This window comes from Diadema setosum, chromosome 1 (assembly GCF_964275005.1).
Source record: "Diadema setosum chromosome 1, eeDiaSeto1, whole genome shotgun sequence".
Lineage (NCBI taxonomy): Eukaryota > Metazoa > Echinodermata > Echinoidea > Diadematoida > Diadematidae > Diadema > Diadema setosum.
In genome coordinates, this window is record NC_092685.1 from 23800726 (window position 1) to 23821673 (window position 20948).

General features: G+C 36.9%; 1 protein-coding gene across 1 annotated transcript in view; it reads left to right on the forward strand.

Annotated features, from left to right (window-relative positions):
- The window catches only part of LOC140228615 (globin-like), a 65482-nt gene extending 62212 nt beyond the window's left edge, over positions 1-3270 (forward strand). The window contains exon 3 of the mRNA XM_072308862.1: positions 3136-3270. Coding sequence (XP_072164963.1) covers positions 3136-3270 — 135 coding nt within the window. The remainder of the gene's footprint in view (positions 1-3135) is intronic.
- The last annotated feature ends 17678 nt before the right edge of the window (positions 3271-20948 follow it).

Consider the following 20948-nt stretch of genomic DNA (forward strand, 5'->3'; position numbering starts at 1 on the left):
CGACTTTAAAACTATCTTATTTTTCATCAATTACAAGTATTGAGAATAAAAAAAGGCAAATTTAGAATATTCTATCTTCAAAAAAATCACTCAACGTTACCTTGACTTTTCGAGCTTCTTCATAAAAGTTGGCGGCAATGATACATGCAGGCAAATGCCATTTAGACGCCTGTAGCTGAGTACCGGTATATAGTGCAAACTTGCCCATAGTACATAGCAAACCATCTACTATTGCCTTTAGATCCGACCACCACAGCACCAAAAAAAAAAAAAAAAAAAAAAAAAGGTTAAAAAAAATGATTCTTCCCCATGCATCCCATCCCGATCCACGCGTATGCACACAGACACACACATTTTATATACATATAGACGAAAAACAGTAACACATACGCATTCTCACACCAAAGAATACGTGGATACACTGTGATACACTCGAGTTTTATACACCACTACAACCATAATAAGGCTCCACATTCAAAGAGTGGGTGTATTAAAGTCAAATGGCAAAGCAACGCGCTAACCAGTCATGCATCAGCTCACACAGCGGGAGTGGGATCGTTTAATCTCATTCGTAATCATGTAATACAATGCGGCAGGGCGGCGTGTTTTACAGTTTTAATCAATTAAAACCGATTTTTCACATCGATTTTTCCACGTTAAACTAAGTTGTGTAATTCGAGCGACTCATTTTTCATCTCTTCAAGACCGCCTTCTTTCATTTGGAGATAACTGGCAGAGCATTAATTTCTTGGTATGTTGCGTAGGCCTATGGCATCCACAACAAATGTGATATCATGTTTAACTTTTCTTTCTAATATTATTTATACTTGAATGAACAGAATGTTGTGGAATGTAGTCTTCAGTATTTCTTAATGTCATGTTTGTTTATTGTCGATCAATCAATATCCATAGAGATTTCTATCTATTGCCGGCCGCAAAAATTCTAGCAGGTGTATAGTGTAAAGGAGGTTTTAAAAAAATGCATTGAGAAAAATAACATACGTGCCGCTTTTGGGCACCAGGGTCGTAAGTAATCCGCCAAAATATACTCTTCCGAACCCCCACTTGACAGTATAATTTGCTGGTATCTGGTGAGAGTATAGTAAAATGAGCGTGGCATCGCGTTCCAAATAAGTATTTACCTTGTCTATCATCCTTTTTTCCTATTTTCCTTTCTATTTTTACCTGCATTGCTTAGCGAAACTAATTCGCGATTTGATTACACAGGACTCATTGATTAATCCTCGAAGCGGAAATCGAGGTCAATTGACAATTTAAAATGGGTTTCTTGTTAATGAGAACAGTCTATATTCCATCCAGCAATGGGAGTGGGGGCAGATTGAGGTGGGGGAGTTGATCACCTATGCCTTGTCCATCGGTAATTATGCAGTGGCGGATCCAGAGGGGGACGCACCGGGCGCGCGCCCCCTTTTTTAGTTCTTGTTAAAACAGAAGAAATAAAAAGAAAAAATGCATGCACCCCCTTTAATTTTGTAAAGGCGCCTCCCCTTTACGGAATTCCTGGATCCGCCCCTGATATGGAAATGCTTGACATCGAAATCATCTCAGGTTCGTTTCTGTTGTTTGACCAAATTATTACAAGTCGCATGAAATGTGTTTCCGTACTGTCGGAGCTAGGGAGCTTGATTATGACATTATATAGATCTATTCAGTTTCATTGCTGGTTCAGTATTATATACCCCAAAATTCATCATGATGATATATCATCCTGCATCCAAGGCATGGTTCGTTACAAGCATCGGAGGATAAATAAAGACTACAAAAAATAAGCTGAGAATTAATGATAAGGAAACGTGCATTTTCTACCTCTGCATCACTAGTCCCACCTGATACGTCAAACACTCCAGCAATTCAGCAAATATCTCTCCAAAGTCTACACCGGTTTAAATCGGAAGACCACAGAGTTGTTACGTTCCCATAGCAACAACGAAACCTCAATCTCGCGCGGTTCTATGAAATGCCATCGATATAAAACTTTGTTATGTGACCGCGCTGCGTATTGGATTCGATCGTTCGAATCAAACACACATTCGGCGAGAGAAGGTAGGGAGGAAATTAAACATCTGGCTGCTGTCTGAATCGATTACACAATGCCGAAGAAAGCGTCACCAGGCATCTTTTCTCTTTCAGTTTCTCCTCCCCGGAGCAGAGCATGGACAGTTATTCTTCGGTTGGTGCCAGAAGCACACCAGACAAAAGATGCTATCTTTTGGGGTTTTCCTCAATAAAAAAAAGACATATGCAGCGTAAATGCGAACAAGAATAACTTGCATGTTTTCATCTAATTACTAACAAAAGACATTGCAGAGAAACATGGAAGTTATTCTAGGGGGGATCATTTTAGTACCTTATCAGTGATTGACATAAATTATGTGGTGAAGAGCAGACTTTTGGTTTGAATGACTTTTTCGTGGCGTATTCAAGTAGTCTGAAGAAAAAAGTGGAAAAACCAGAACGATATGTGGATAAAATTTATATTCTTTGCCACATCAGTGATAATGAGGGTATCATGAATCCACACAAGTCTTCCTTTTTCTTTTATTACGTAGTCCCTGTAACATCTGTGTGCAACCTCTAGGCCTACACCTCGATTTAACTCGTACATGTCGTAGAGGGCCAACACTTTTAAGTGTTAGCGACATCTCTTTAAGATATGCAGGGGGAAAAAAAATCGTTTTTGACAATGACAGAGTTAAGTGACATACTACGGGTAATCATCCTTGAGTGTGAGCTACACGGTATATCTTACTTCACTGAAACATGAGTGTAGGCCTATGGTATACCCACCGTACGTTTGCTTCCAATCCCGATATTTTCAAATTGAAACTTCGATTAAATTTTCTTGATGTCAAAATGCAATGATTTTTCTTTCTACTTTCATGTCTTGGCCACATAATTTCATTATTGCTGGTGTTGGGGGAAAACAATCAATAACTAAACTTAAACTATGTTTATATCATTGTATTTTACTTCTTGTTTTCTTTTCAGGATGGTGATTTAAATAAATGAATCAATAAATGGATGCGAAATTTATCTTTTACACATTTTCTTTTTTCGCGTTGTACTTAATCTTTATGTTGTTGTTTTTTTTTCTATCGCTTTGTTTTCAAACAGAAATTCGAGAAGCCCTTTCTGGCATCCGTTAAAGAAGCCCTAGAAGACAGGTACAACGAAAAGATCGAAGCCATTTACATCCAGTTCACCAAATTTGTCTTGGATCACGTGGTTTCGGGGATGGAAGGAACATAGCAGCGGTCGTCGGGTAGACAGCGCACTATGTATTGTAAATATAAGCTATTTTTATACACGCGTCATTCTTCTTTCGAACCGTGACATTGTTGAAAACGAGAATAACGACATTCGTAGGAGATGCGAAGGCAGCACAATCTCGTTCTTTTTGTGTCCTTCGATCGTATAGACGCTATACCATGCCATACTCTAGATGGCCGTGACGAAACCCAAGGAAGGGACCACGTGAACGCAACTTGTAGCCAATCGCTGTACGGTATTTAGTGGATGTGCGACAAAGTTGTGACCTGATTGGAAGGAGTCACATCACCAGCTCGCATGAAGACTCCTTGTGTGGTGATATGAGTAGAAGGGATCCCTCTGTCAGTAAGCGCAGGCTGCCGACATGGTACATCTATTATGTTTGCTGGATGCCGTGGCGCGCCTCCAGACGCGCGCGACGTACTATATAATGAATGAATCACATTTGCCATTCATCACGCGCTTCAACGTGTATCACCGAGCATCGCCACGAGGTCATACGTGAACGACAGGGAGATTAATGGATTTGATATTTGCTGCTGTCAATGGTTCTCACTCACGAAAATTCATCACAGGGCCCGTCGTTCGTCTGTAGACTGTCTAATTGCCGTCCGGGTTATTACGCGGGTTACCGTGTGTTTATTGACAACTGAGGTTGCCTCGGTAACGCGACGTCGCAGTTTTCAGGCCAAAGCAATCACAGGGAATACACGGTGACATTATACAAATCATATTCACGATGCCTGAGCAATTCTTTGTCACGGCTGATAAGACTCTGCTCCTATAGCGAAGGGAGCTCGACATGTCGACTGCTATGCAATGACAATTCATTGATTGATGTTTTTTTAAAATGACAGATGCAACACGTATTAAGAGGCTCCACATGTGAATATTATCTGTGGACTTGAGCCAGGACTCCTCCTTTCAATCTTCATCTTACTTGAGCCCCTTCTGGATGAGAAGTAGTCTGGCTTTCGACTAAATGGACTCCCGCTCCGACGACTTAACGTCATATTCAAGCCCAAAAGGGAAACTTTTTGAAGTCCAACTCTATGAAAATCGACAAAAAAAAAGTCTGAGACAAAATTACTGCATAACCTTTCCCATAAATATGAAACACTACTACTTTGTAATAGTCCTTAAAGAAGGCGTGTCACTTTTTGTCTGGCTTACACAGTTCGTTTATTTGAAGTGGCATTGAGAACATAATTTAGTCATCTGTATATACCGTAAGTCAGGTAGCCCATACTGACTAAACAATGCTAAATCGCTGAATATTCTTTTCTATTTGGAAAAGGTGCTATCAATTTTCGTGTACATGCGAGTTACGATTGTTGGTGCAAACTAAATGACAAACCTATTCCAATGCCAAAATTTCACATTTTTTTCCCACGCGTATAATATTGTGTCTTGGAAAAAAAAAAACACGCTTTAACAAAATTCAGCAAGGATGAATTATTAATAGAATGTAAAAGGGTTGCGCAGAATCATTCATATATTTAACAGCAGAGAACTCATGAATCGCATTATGTTTGTCTAATCTCAGATACCAAGCTGCTCTGCAAGTTCCAGGTTAAAAAAAAATCCTTCCCCGATATCATTTCTCTGAAAAACATAGGACAAAATAATGATATCAATAATTCTCCGGAAATGAAAGAATTCATAGTAACTTCACAAACTGCTATACTGTGATTTGATCATTCTCTTCAAATTCGAGGGTAATCTGATTGTAATTTTTGCTGCCATACAAAATCAAGCTAAGATTTATACATACGACAACGCATAATGATATTCCAAGCTGAGCTGGCCTACAGAATAGAATTGAACTTCGTTATTCCAAAGATTCGGAATCCGAAAATGAAAAAGGTTCCGCGGCTATTCCGAAAGTTCGTTATTCCGAAATCGTAATCAGGTTTGCAATTCCTTAGGTTCGTTATTACTCACCTTCTCATCATTTCCGGATTCACACACCTTATTTCATTCTTGGATTAACAGCTGATTAATGAACCTTCCGAATTACTCAACAGAATTTATTTCAATTTCGGCCAAATGAACTTTAGGAATAAGGAACCTTATTTCATTTTCGGCTAAACGAGGCTAAGGAATGAGGAACCTTATTTCATTTTCGGATTAACGAATGTTTACGTATAGGAAATGGTGTGTTTCCAAAAAAAGAAAAGAAAAAAAGAAACTTGCTTCATAATATTTTATTTGGAGTATAGCGAACCTTTAGATTGACGAACATCAAACCACAGAGTGCGATTCCACACCATGTTCAGAATTTGGCTAAAAAAACAAAACAAAACAGACCGACATCTAACAAATAGACTGGTTAGGGTTTCATCACATCAAATCTAAAGATAAAAATGCAAGGTGATGGAATTCATATTGTCACTTGTCGTCAAGAAACAGTACCATCAGCAGCACACAAAAACATACCTTATCATTACATTCAATTTATAAAGATGAGGTCATGTAATTGCACACAAATCTTCACTAAATTCCCCCTTTCAAAATAATTTCAGTCAGGAAAAATCCCCTGCGTCAAATTTTTGTACTATGTTTTAATGACATTACTTAGCAATGACAAGATTTAAAGGGGAAATGGGTGTGGTTGCCATTTAATGGCTGAAGTAATATTTTTATTGATATATTAAGATTCATATTATGTTTTTAATGATATTTTTGTGCGCAAACCATTAGGGAAATCATGAAGTGATGAAATTATCACCTTCGCTTATTAGCACACATACAATCGAAAACCAATATCCCTTTTCGGTGACCAAATTAAACGTAAGCGTCCATCACTATTCGGTACTTATGATAGTCAAGTTGAACATGGTGTACAACAACGTTTGTTTTAGTGAGTACTGATGTCTTGCTTCTGTATGCTATTGTTATTTTCTTCGTCACTAAAGTTATTTGTTGAAGTCTTGTTGAAGATGAAATTGTATTCAAACTATCACCTAAACAGAATTGGATGAGTTGTGACGATTGCGGGAGCAAGTATCTTGAAAGACACGTTGTAAAAGTTAGTTTTTGTTGCTGTTTACTGTTTTTTCTCTCTACTTGAGTTACGTTTCAACTCGTGTGACCAGAACCAATGTCGAAAAAATAATATCCATAGACATAAGAAAAACAAATACCATGAAAATACCTTAACAATATGTTTTCCAATACAGATGTATTGATGTTTTCCAATACAGTGACAGTGGGCCTTACCTAGTAATTTTACATGCTCTTTTATTTTTGGGCTATGCCCTGGCAATATCAAATACTGTATGATGTTTCGTACGATAAACATATAATGGAGTCCATCTATATGATATCAGTTAACTGAAGAGATTGCGTGTAGTTCAAGGTTAAAGGTTGAAATTACAGTAAATCTGGTAAGATGCAACCTTAAAGGGAATGTATATAGTGTGGTTGAGACCTAACTTCAGGTTTCTAACATTTTTTTTTTTTTTTTGTGAGATAATGAGAGACCTCTCATGAAATGTGAAAAAGGAAGTAATTCCAAGAGGAATTTAATGCTTATTTCATGAAAATTGGTTTTGAAATGAATGAGATATCCAAAACAGAGCGATCCTAATAAAAGGTGAGACCCGCCTTTTATTATTATCGCTTTGTTTTACTTTGTTTTTGAAATTCTCCGCCATTCGAAAATCGATTTTCATCAAGTAAACTTTGAATTCCTCTTCAAATGGTATGGTCTGTTCTATTTTATTAGTGCTTTCTTGATATCTCGCAAAAAGTTAAAAGTCCAATCCTCATCTCCACCAACACTATACATCCCTTTAACCTGCTCAAAACTGCACATATGCAGTTCATAAAATAACTACTTTGCAAAACGGAACTTTCTCATTCGTGTCATCATAGATTGATTATGGCGTAGAGAGATATGATTGATGACCGCTGAAAAATATAGCACTGGTCTATAAGTGCAATTGACACTTCATACCCTATTCCTATACCTCGTAATAGTCTCGACAGCGTACTTATAGTAAATGAGAAGTGATGATTTGTTGTAATTTTGTACGTTAATTGTGATTATGAATTTAAAAAGAAAAGAGTCGTTTTCTACATTCCATTAATGAGCCAGTTTGTTGGAAACTTGTATTTTTCATAGACTACGCAGAGCAAACTTCACAAGCACACAACATGCATGATGTTTGTTAGCATGGAACGTGTACCTTGGCAAAGTATTGACTTGAATTGAATTTAACTGAATTGTTAAGACGATACTAGTATATACCAGACGTCATCTTTACGATAATATTTGTTTATTGAGAAATAGAATAAAAGTGCAGCTTTGTAGAAGGAAGGTACTTTGATATAGATATTTTTGTACAGATACTTTATGACATGAAGTCAGTGATGTTTCTGAAATGTAGCGATTTTGACGGTTCTGATCATAACTGCATGTAATCGCTCATTAACGTTGAGCAATGCGTACGGTACATTCCAAACAGAATATATAGGACAGGACACGATTTCGTCTTATGTCTGTTGCTTTTTCTAAAAGGGATTACACCCGCGAGCTGGTCGGCAAAGCATTGTTTCTTTCATTTTCGAAGATGCTTTTGGTGTAAAGGCTTTTTTGCCTAATAAAGCTCAAAAACTAGAAACTGATAGCTTGAAACAATATTTCTTTGCTAGTTGTGTCAATATGATTATAATTATAATCCTTCTTTCAGACAACGGCGCACCTCATGCTGTAGAAAATGTTCGGTTTTTTTTTTAATATCTTGTTGTTGTTTTTTGCAATTTGTTCTTTTTGTGATTTTGTTGTATTATGGTTTTTTTTTTTCAACTAACGAAATCATCAGTGAGTCTTAGCGTGATTCATTTTGAGCAACTGAATAAAGGCTATCAGTGCAGTAACAAGGTATAATTATGAATATCTATATTATACGACAATTACAATAATTGTTAATGTAAGCCAATGTATCTATTTCAAACAAGTTTTACCAACTAGGCTTTCTGCCCGTAAAGAGTGTTGCAAAAAAATCGAATAATAATTTTCCCTCTCAGGACACATGGTATTCAAAACCATATGATTTTCAAAAACAACGAGGCGTTAAAGGAAAACACAACCCAAAGAGAAATGTGGGTTGAGTGAAAGCAGCAACATTAGTAGAACCATGGACCTAGGTCCATGGTAGAACACATCAGTGAAAGTTTGAGGAAAATAATATTGGACAATCGATGCAAAAGTTCTGAATTTTTAAAGTTTTGGTGTTGGAACCGTTGGTTGAGGAGACTACTAGAGGTTATGACGTCATGTGTGGACAACAATCTAAAGAAAATATAATGGGAATTCCATAAAAATTCATTCCACATAATATAAACTCAAATAGTCTCCTCATCCAGCGGTTCCAACGCCAAAACTTTAAAAATTCAGAACTTTTGCATCGATTGTCCGATTTTCCCCAAACTTCACTGATGTGTTCTACTAATATTGCTGCTTTCACTCAATCCACATTTCTCTTTGGGTTATGGTTTCCTTCAGGTTGTAAGCACAAACGCTTGTAGCTTGTTTAAAGAGACATGAGCCTGGGATTCAAGAGGGCGTTGTTGCGTAACTTGAAGATGACCGTTATCTTTATTACGAAGACCGACGACGCAAACCATGTTGACTGCCAATCAAAGAAGATCGTGTGCGCGTATTGCGTGCGCTCTCTTTGCACATTGTTTAATAGTCGTTAACGATTCACCGTACATGGTGTGAGTTTGATACGCGCATGCATGTCGGACTTGTCAGATTGTAATGATCGATCTTAGGTAGATCGAGATCTAGTCCTATCACTTCACACAGCAGTCCGTCGACTATCTGTTGCACGTCATCACATGCAAGTTTCCGCAGCTATCTTTAGCAGGAAAACTTTGTCTCTGAAGAAACCGTATGTAGTAGGTTGAACTATCCACGAGCAACGGCCGCATCAATAGACGAACTGAGATTGATACCTTGGCTTCTGCATGCAATATATTACGAATCGGTTTCATGCGAACAATCGAATCATAGCAGATGCCTATATAGGGAGGCGTCACAGTGTCCCGAAATTGACACAAGATGGCAATACGAATATGGAATTTTCAGTTTTTCTCACAAAGTTGAACCGAAGCAAGTACGATACCAACAGAAGGTTACGAGATGGTGCCCAAACCACACATTAGGGCGACAAAAATCTTCATGTAGCCCAAAAAGTTTACCCAAATTTCACCTGATGAAGAAACCACAATGGCTACATGAAGATTTTGCCACCGCTCATGAAATTGTTGAAGGAGCCTTGGGAACCCCACGGGCGGTAATGCGATGGTTTAAGATGCCCTTAAGAATGACCCGACATTCCCTTTTATTATTTCCTTTATCGTGTTGTCCATCTTTCCTCACTTCGGGACAGACTGACGCCTGCGGGTCCATGCAACAGCGCCCTCATGACTCCTTGGTCAGTTTCGATTCAACTCAATATCAAACCACAACTTGTGCGAAAACACACACATAACCACACACACACACATACATACTCACACACACACACACACACCATTAGAAAGAAGTATTTTTCTTTTATGTGATCACTCCAGCTTAAATGATTGACCCATTCCCCGCATAAAGTATATGAGAATGAAATTAAATTAAAAAAAAAAAAAAGGAAATCAAAAACCTCGTGCGCCATTGTATAGATCCTGTAAGGGGTTCCATGGGATTATCCATTTGAATTTTGTCGTTTCTTAGCTTGATTTTGAAAATCGCAGACAGGCTATCTTATTATCATTCTTTCATTAATTTTATAAATAAAAAAAAGAAAAATATAAGAATAAAACAGTTTGTAAGTCTGAAAACTTCCAGAATCCAACTATGTTGCATAATCCGACATAGTTCATGATTCCGAGCATGAGAGGCTGTCCATTCCTAATCATTGCACGCTTTGATAGTGTAGAGAAAACCACAATTATGATGTTACATCGTATTTCAATGTAACGGAGGTAACACGCTCTACGCCTTCTGAACATTAGGTCCTTACTATCTATTTTATGTAACAAGATATACTGACCAAAACCTCGACTCAAATTACGCCGTGCTTTCGTTGTGCGTGCGTAAATCACGACTCCAATAAATAAAGTACGAGCATTCAAGATATCACCCTGATTTCAAGTTAAAATCTTTGAAAACCTCAAGACTACAAACTGAGCGTTAGAACATTTCTATATGGTCACGTATCTATATCACAAGCATCATGAATAATTGAGAGGGAAAAGTCGAAATCGTGCGATTTTTCCCCGTCAGAATTATACGCAACGACAACCTACGTGATACTGTGTATAGACTGGCTATGGAAGGAGGTCCGTAATGCTATAGTTAACGTTTTGTTTTATTGGGTGATGTATTGCGTGCTTGTAACAGTGGTAATCTATATGCTGCTGTTCACGCACGCGTTGCGTCACTATTTGTAGCTGGAGGTATAGAGACTGAGTTAGCTTTCCAATTCTGCATGCCAACCACGATTTTTCTGCATTAAACAATGTCATGTGAGCTCCGCGATTCTGTAGATCACATATTAAATTGAACCACAATCACTCCATACCTTGTATATCGTGAATCGATGCGCGGTTCTGTTCCACTCCATTACAGAATAAGATTGACACGGATTGTGGAGATTTTAGGCAGTGTGAATTCAATTATAAGCAGTTTTATTTCTTTATGTTCAAAAAAAAAAAAATGTGTGTTCCACACAATAGAAGGAGAGTCGTTCCTACCAAGATGGCTACCTTTTCTTCGTAAAGACGAGAATAACTCGCAGATGTTGTTGTTTCTTTCTCTCTTAAAATCTTTTGATGTTAAAAGCGTCATTCCGGCTTTGAAAGGTGTATTTTGAGCGCCATGAGCATCATTCTTGATGGACTTCGGCGCATTATAAGAGGCCACTATTATCATTATTATCATCATCATTTGTCAGCCTTAATTCTCATTTGGAACAGAAACAAGCTGCAATAGAGATAGCCATTTATCAGTAAGACCCATTTTAGCCTCATGTAATTTGTCTTTATAATCATGCTACAATGCAATGATTTGTTCTCCCTGACGTCCCATAACTGTAAGAGCTTTCGCCAATAAAATTATTTTTTTTCTTTTTGGTGTGGGTATAATGGTTTGATAATGATAACACAAGAAATTCTACCAACTAGAGTACTCATAAACATCAATGAGCGCATCGTGAATGGTTATTATTGTAAATTGTTCTTATATATTTCATATATTTTTCAAGCATTTAAACAAGAAATTTGGTATCAATTTATTGCATGATAATGTCAGAGATGTCAGAAGAAAAAGAAAATGAGAAGTTTGACGGTTTCCGACACATCTGCTTATGGTGTTCGTTCATTCTGTGTTAGATGAAAAATATTTCAAAAGCTTCAAAGCCTTTTAAAGTGGAGTTCGCTCTTTCTTTCATGTCAGATATGGGAACGAACTAAGTATGCATATTATAATATTTGAGGAAATTAAATGTTTTTGCGCAATTATCATGATAAATTATGAAAACGGCATAAATTGGCTGAAGGATTTATAGCACAAGAAGTGTTAGAGTGTGTTACTCAAGTTCTCTCGGAATTCTCTGATTTTTGTTTTGCTTGTGCGTTTTTGTTAATTTTCTCAACGTCAGGGTGAATGCAAGCCGATGTTTCGCGCAATTACTTCCATTTAATGTCCTGTTTATTCCTATGTATAGTGGATGTAAGTTTGGATGAAGTCGACAAACTGTTGAGCCGGTGTTCGCTAGGTTTGAGTTCGGAAGAAGTCAATAAACTGTTTACTTGATATGTCTTCTTCCTTCACCCAATCTATCTATTGTAATATGTCGTCATTTTGCGAATGTAAATAGCATACAAAATGACTTGTATACGCTTGTGGATTATGAAATACATCACTAGATTGTACTTTTCCTAAAACCCCCGTGTTTTTGTTGTATTTTTTCTTGGAGTTACTCTGAGTATGCTATACTTGAGTCATTATAATGTTTATTTAGAATTCTCGACAAAATTCAATATAAAATTGAAACAACACAAAACAAAATGTAGTGAAATATTCCTGGGAGGTGAGTCTCACTTCCCTGAATATTCTCATGGGATTTAACTCAAACACACACGACCACTGAAATGTATGCTCTGAAATGCTTTGGAAAATGATCTAATATTTCTGGGGAAAATTCTTTTCTATATATAGGAAGAAACAAACGATAGTCACGCTTGGAAATGTGTGTACGAAATCGTTCGTACTCTTAATTGGATTTAAACAAAATGAACATCTCTATATACTTTTCTTATTCCGTGGTCACTAATGTAACTCATACTAAAGCGGACAAACGTACAATACCTCGTAATATTTCATTCACCTTAAAGGAACTATGCCATGCAAATACATATTGACTTGCATTGCTCTGTGATACCCTGATCATAGTTTTGGCAAAGAGAATATCTAGCTATATGTGACATAATGTATATTTTATGATAATTTTTCTATTATATTATTTTCTTCAGATTATTGGGATGCTATAGATACCAAAGTACTATGAACTCATCTCACGCCACCGACTATTCAGAGACAAATCCATTCATTATCAATTTTATTTAGCATGTATTCCGTCAGAGTGAATGTAAATTCAATGTCCGTTCAGTGAAGTTGGGTTCAAGTTTACGTCACGATGTGGTTTTCAGAAGTAAAATAATATACATAGACCTACTTTCTCAACATCGCTCTTAACATGTACGTGCACTACTTTTTATACCAATGATAATGAAAATGCATCAATATGAAGATCTTGCTTCCAAAAGGGGATAAATCCATTGAAAAATGATGGATTTAGCGCCTTTTGGAAGCAAGCTTTTCATATGTATATATATAGTGTGTGTGAATGTATGTATGTATAATATATATATATATATATATATATATATATATATATATATACACGTATATATATATATACATTTTTTATCGATTGCTCCAATTCTCAGTCAAGACGTGATTCACACCAGAAAAAAGCAACGCAACATGAAGACATTGTGAAATGATTACACATTGTCTTCCCATAATTTTGTCAATACAAACAGTGAATATGATTGTTACCTAAAGTACATCTGTACACATTACTGTAATTGATCAGAAACCCCTTAATAGCTTTTTTTTTCTAACGCTACCGAGCGCGCGTTTCATGAAATATTAATCTGCTCCACCAGAACAATAGATCGGTGCTATGAAGTATTCAGGAACCTGTATTCATCCCAACCAGCTACTGCCTCGAACGATCCATCATCTTATTAACGCCATCGTGTTTGGCTCTATGGTTGTGACGAGCAGCTAGGGCATTGAAATTCTACATGACCATTCAAGTGACATTTTGGGGGGTGTGGCGATATCTTTAAATGTCTGAGAGATTGCAATGAGAGGTGTGTCCAGGGTTCCATTTCATAAACGTTGATATAACAACGCCCTCTTGCTGGAATGACAACTTCCCATAGCAACAGCCAATCAGGAAGCCAGATTCTTGTCGTTACCATGACAATTGCCATTTCAGCAAGACTTGTTATCATATCAACTCTTTATGAAATAGGGCCCAGATCAATCAAGAAACCTATGCGCGTCTGTCGCTAATGAGCGCGTCCTTGAAATGATCCAATGAGGACATTTTAACAGAACAAACATAATAATGCAGTATATCTTCCCTTAAAATAGTCTGTGGGAGAACATCTTCTGTCATTTTTTTCCGCTATCGAAGCACGCCTAGAGCATCAACAGGATTTATGACGAATATAATGACAGATTGATGTCACTTAGGCGGCAGTAGCACCAAGTTATAGAAAAAACCAATTATCCTAATGGGTATTAGAGAAGGTATATTGGTATTATAATTAGGGTAAAACGTGTACAATCTTGAACATTACTCTCAAAATCATGTTTGAGTTCAATTTTCATGTACACCCTTCTGTGCGTGTTATTATTCTCGACCTTTATACATGTAAATCAGAGCGAAATTGAACATGACATGGGATTCCGTTTCAACGAATGCTTGCGTAACCTTGAATAGAAAAGATGTAAGTGTTAAAGTCCAAAGAACAAGTGGCATCAGACCGCGGAAACAGAAGCTCAAGAAGGTGGGCCGGACATGGCGGACGGTGCAGACATTGGATTGGCGACAATTCGTTGCTGCCCTACATTATGCTAATGGCCATACCTGACATAAGCCATGGGTTAGTCTTAGCAGTCTTATAGCCTGTCTTTAAAAAAAAAGGGGGGGGGGTGTGGGGAGAAGCAACTTAGAATTGTATTGCCCATCATGCTGTTGTAGTATATTTGCAGACGACACTAATGTTTTTTATTCCCACAAGGACATTGTAACATTGGTTGATACACTAAATACGGAATTAAGTAACATCTCGAAATGGTTTAAAAGCAACATGCTTTCATTGAATATTGATAAGACATATTTTATACACTTTCATACGCTTCAATCCCAACCCACCCTTCCTCAAAGTATATTTATTGATGATACAAACATTGTTGAGAAACATTCAACCAAGTTCGTAGGAGTGACCCTAGATAGCAATCTGAACTTGGAATACTCATGTCCAGAATATTACAACAGCAGTATCTAAAGCAACTGGTGTTTCAAGAAGAATAAAATGAATTAATGATCAAACCTTAATAATCTTATACAACATTTTATTTCTACCATATGTAATGTACTGCAATATCGTATGGGGCAACTGCAGCAACACTAAATTGAACACAATTTTTCTTCTCCATCAGAAAAAGGCTCTTCGCATATGCACACATTCAAATTTTTTGGCTCACACTGATCCCATATTTTATTGTCTAAAAACTTTGAAAGCTCATGATATACATTTATACCTACTGCCATATTTATGTATAAACACACTCGAAATTTATTACCATTTCTTCATAATGCCCTAATAACCAATGACCATATTCACTCATGCCCTACCCGTCCCACGATTTTCATTTAAGCAATCCAAAGCTTTTACTTGCTCAAAAGTCGATTAGACATCACGGTCCGGATACATGGAACACTCTTCCTGAGGAGTTGAAACAGTGTGCCTCCTTGTTTTCATTCAAAGCAAACTTAAAGAAGTACATTTTATTACAGTATATCTCAAATATGAACTAAAAGCAAACAATTTATATAATTAATGTTGGTCTCCCGATAGGAACATCGCATATCGTCCCCTCTTCCAGCAAACCAATTTTATTATTCTAAATTCGAGCGTATCTGGCCTTGTGCACTTTCAAGCACCTGCACGCACATTCACCACCATCACACATCATAGTTTATTTTCCCCTGCTATCTTCGCAGCAGAATTTGTATTGTTACGAATCTAGTACGACCCTATTTTTTCCTCGGGCCGGCCATCTTTTCAAGCAATGCTTATAATGGCGACCTTCTGCATAATCGTTTCTTAACTACAATTGTTATTGTAATCACTGCTGCATAGACATGCATACTGTATATTATATCATGAATTTTCTTTCATATCATTGTTTAAGCAAGTCAAATGACTCTGTGTTAAATTTACTTTGTATATTTCCTACATGTTCATGATTATGTAACTTATGTTTATCGTAGTTTACGCAAGTCAAACGACTCTGTGTTGAATTTACTTTGTATATTTCCTACATGTTCATGATTATGTAACTTATGTATGTTGATTTGCAGAAAATAAAGTATCTATCAAACAAAATACAGGTTGGTAGGAGTATACAAATGGCAGCAGTAAAAGACTTGTGTTTGTTTGTTGTGTGCGTGTCTTTGTGTAGGTGACTACGTGATCAGCTGTGGTCTGAAAATCTCTCACACCGGGTGCATGCTTTTCATATCGTAGGTAGATGTGGATATCGTTTAGACCTTTTTTTGTATTCATTTAAATGTCCATTGTCTGTGCGCATCGTGGCGCATCTATTTCCCCGGTTGCATACAGATATCGTGACTAGTATTCGTGAGTGTTGCATGATGTAGGTCTAATCATGGCTGTAACCATATCAACAACCGACATGCTCAGAGCAGATTGGATGTTATCCCAGTCCGTGTTGAATGCAATCTATATCGGGACGATTCGTGAAATGGCCGAGAATATGAAATTTGAATGATATGCATATTTATCGAGGCCATGGTATATAGTTGCAAATTAAACTATCTGAAACCGTATCGTATGATAATCAAAACTACTTTCAATTCTGTGTGTTCTTGTATTTCTGAACATGTGTGCAAAGGTGTGTGTGTGTGTGTGTGTGTGTGTGTGTGTGTGTGTGTGCATGCGTACGTCTTTCACTTTAATGATAGTGGCAAGTGTGTATTTTGCCTACAAATTTTTCATGGCCAAAATAATTCAATTTTTTATACATTTCTCAGTGGTGCTGTGACATGCTCACGTTTTGTTTTGTTGTTGTTTTTTTTTGCCAATTTCGAACTTTTCAATTTTCCAAAAATTACACTCTTGTTTTATCAAATACTTCAAGGTCGCATTATCAGATGATTAAAAAAAAAGTTGTGTATTCTCTAAAATCTTAAGAAGAAAATATATTTCGCACCACAGGTTGCTACCTTTTATTGAATATATCGTAGATTCTAATTTGTACCATTATTATGTGCCTTACTTTTTGTTATGTCTTTTATGTATGAACTGTTTTTATTTTTCTCAATTTGTTTTATCTCTATCAGTTCTTGTATTCACTGAAACACAGCACTTGACTGAAGAGAATGACCGCGTCGAAACAAAATAAACTCAAACTCAACAACACTATCTTACATCTTTCTCACTCTAAGTAATAGTGCAAAAGAAAACAAATTCTAGCTTTTGTGAGAGGCAAGTCTGAGCTCTATTCCCCATGAGGCCATCGGCTCCTGCAGGCAAACCATTTTGCTACTTTTTTCTACTTCCTTTATTGAATTAAAATGTACTGCCTTCTATGATTTATGCAACCATGAATATCTTATGATTATCGTGCAGTAGTATTACATGTGATTTTACTAATTGTACCTTTCTTTTGTTCCTTTGTAATTTACTTATGTTTTGTGTAACTCTTTACAGCAATCTAATTCCATTTTAATTTGACTTTAGAAACGCAAACAAACAAACGAATACGTACAGTCAGCTTACATTCTGGCTTCCAGCTATGCTAAGAAGACAGAAGACATTTTGTTATGACATCATATAATTTTGTTTCCACATTGCGAGAGGGAGAGAAAGCAATGACAGACAATGGGTCTTATAAAGGTGAGTTTGACGAAAATGGGATGAGATTTATACTTATTTTTTCTATCACCTATATAGACCAGCCTTCGTTGAGTTTTTTTTTTTGTTTATTTTTTTTTTTGCTTGATTTTATTTCGTTTGAAACTTGGTTCATAATACTTACATGATAGAAACAGAGATCTCAAGATCATAAAATGCAAAAAAAAAAAAAAACTGTCAATGTTCATAGTATTAAGTCTGTAGGTTCTATCTTATCACTTTGCATCTTGGGTTTTCTTTCTTGTAGCAACGCATTTCACTGAAACATTACAGAAATATAATTTGTATTTCTCGCTTGCTTAAGTGTATGTGTGTCTGTCTGTCCGTCTGTCTGTAATCACTTTGTTGCAATGTTGGAGATATAATAGTCTTCAACTACTTTTCACTTGGGGGGGTTCCTGTAAGCTTTAGAATTTCGATGAAAAGTTGCGTCAGTGCTGTTTTCACTTTGGAGGTCATTTCAATGTGTGTTCCCTTTTTTCGCAACTCAATCACTCTAAAGGACGGAAAACATGGAATATGACCTGACAAAGCTTTTTTGGTTTTGTTTTCTTTTGGAAATAGGATAAGAAGACCTTTTAGGGTTTCTTTCACCATACCACTTCGCAGGTCAACCAACACGGAACATGTCGCTTTTAAGATATCCTGTCGACAATACGTCTGTACGATGGGCTTTTCAACAGAGGGACTATCAAGGGGGCGAGATACCCATATATCCGCGAGGAGATAGAAAAAAATGATAATTAGGTATTAATTCCGATAGAGATATCAGCTGCCATTACAAGCTACCTCTGCAAGAATATGGAGTAAATTTGATTTCAGTAACTCTTTTCTTTGAATAAAGACAGAATCAGTTCACGTTCAAACATTAATTTCTGAGTATGATCGAGGTCTCTTTGACATGCTATGTAATATGCCCTTAAAAGCAATGTAAAGCAGTAATACAATCAGGAATCGCAACCTCTTACTAAAGTCTTCGACAGATCACACCATGGAGTGCTGACTAAAACACTACTGGGGCTGAAATTCACAAATATAGTTTGAATTTAGTCCCTGGATTATGCAAATTTCGAATGAGTAAACGCTGGTGATACATCGCTTACATATAGCGATCAGGCCAATGTAGATTTCAATGATATTTATGATGGAAACATGATGACAACGTACAGTACGTCTACTTATGAACTTAATAGGTATACTCACTATTAAAATCTAAACTACACTGTGTATGGATTTCATTTAAAGCATGTGCTTCTCAACCAATAGGCCGCAAACCCCTCACAGTTGGGGAGTCATGTCTTCCCGAAATAATGATTTTAAAAAATATTTACGATCTACACATGTTACTGGACCTCACACAACTTTGCCCTGGCCAAAGTGGACCTCTGGTTTAAAAAAAAAAAAAAAGTGGAGAAGCGCTGATTTAAAGCACCTTGTAGTAAATTTTTGGTCGCCTTCAGGGCTCTGTTGGATCCTATATAGCCATCGCGTCAGCGTTCGAAGTCGGCCTCTGCGACATTAACATTCATGCATTTCATGCATTTTTCATTGAGCAATACGAAAATGAATCAAAATTGAAAACTGAATTGAATTCACAGTATTCGTACAGTCAGTCATTTTGTGGCTCATAGCAGAGTGCATGTCCCACTCCCAGGGAGAACTGGATGGAAACAGTCACTGGCGCGCCGCCGAGGCGGTTTTATGCATGCATGTATGAATATAAGCTCCCCTTCGCGATGCTGTTGCATGAGTGGCTGTAAGATATATATCTACACAGTCATTATAAGTTACAGAAATGCAAACGTATAACACAGGTATATGAACTATATTACAATGATAGTGTAATAATAACAGAATAAGATGTGAATATCAGACCCAATAAGCAATGGGAGAAATTGCGAGCAACACGCCCTAGAAATTGGAAACAACGTGAAGACGCCGTAGATGTATATTCAAAGTTTGACATTAGTGGTGGCCAGGTGGTCATATCATTGTATTTCTTTAAAAGTAGATGTTTGCATGCATGTATGGATGTATATAAATATTATATTATGTACAGGAATGTTTGTGTTAGTGTTTCCATGTTTCTATGTGTGGTAAAAGCAAGTTAGTGGTCAATGTACGTAATCTTTTCAAAACCATTCATTAAAATATAGGTCGAGATAACTAACTACATACGATTGTTCCAGTCGGCAGTATAGTAAGACTTTAAACTCGAAACAGGGCATCTGACATCACGAATTTTCAGACTGAATAAGCTAGAGAGCTATATTCTAGTAACCTCATTTGTACTACTAATGTATCCTTTCCCTCAAGTGTCACATAATGTGCCAAAGCTCTTCCGTTTAATGCCGACAGCATCAACTTCTTCATGCGTTCTGAAAAAAAAAAGGCGGGAACAAAACATGATTAGTATGTTCTGTCGTCACACATCGATGATCTGCTAGCTTTAATCCCATATACGATAATGGAATACTTTCACTCCATCGAGGCAAGCTGCTTAGCGTCTGTTTTCCTCTTCTTCTTCTTTTTTTTTTTTTTGTGCGGATGTGACACTTTTCAACATCCGAATCAGGACAAAAGGAAAACTCAAACAAACGACAAGAGCGATGCGCGAGCTTGTTCGGGGGCATACATAAGTAATGTGACTCGTCCGATCGATAAGTCGTAAAATGTGATGGATGAATAAGAGAACACATCACAACTGAAAAAAGAAGAAAAAAACTGACACAATATGCGAATTGATTAGCATGTACGATGCAGAATGCATTGGCTGGACTAATGATGATACTGGCGCAGCGACTGCAGGATCTATTTGAGGAGACTGGAACCTTTGAAGTTGCCGCAGAGACAAATATGGTGCAGTGAATAGAAAAATAAGAGCGATTTAGAGTCTGGCAACGATTAAGAGAGGAATATAGATTAAACCAAAGAATCTGTTCATGTCTGTATATGTATGGTACTAGGGAGTAACCGACTTGATTTAGGCTAAGTACATACAGACCGGATATTATCATCTTGTTATACGATCAAAGAAAACATGCACAATGTATTTGAAAACAGTAAAATCCGTCAGGACTTATTTGTATTAATCTTTCTCCAAAAGATATGGACGAGTTGGTGAATGCGTTGGCGTGATTGTTTTCTTTTTGTTTTTGTGCAAACGTTTATTTTACCGTTAAAACTGTGCAATGAATAAGGTAGTAAAAGGTAGTATAGGTAGATATAATTTAGGTAGATAGATGACATGTATATGCTTAGAATTATACAAATGAGCTTAAAGTCACATGCCTACTGCATGATATAGGAAATTTCGGTCTTTTTGATATTTTGATAGGACAATGAAT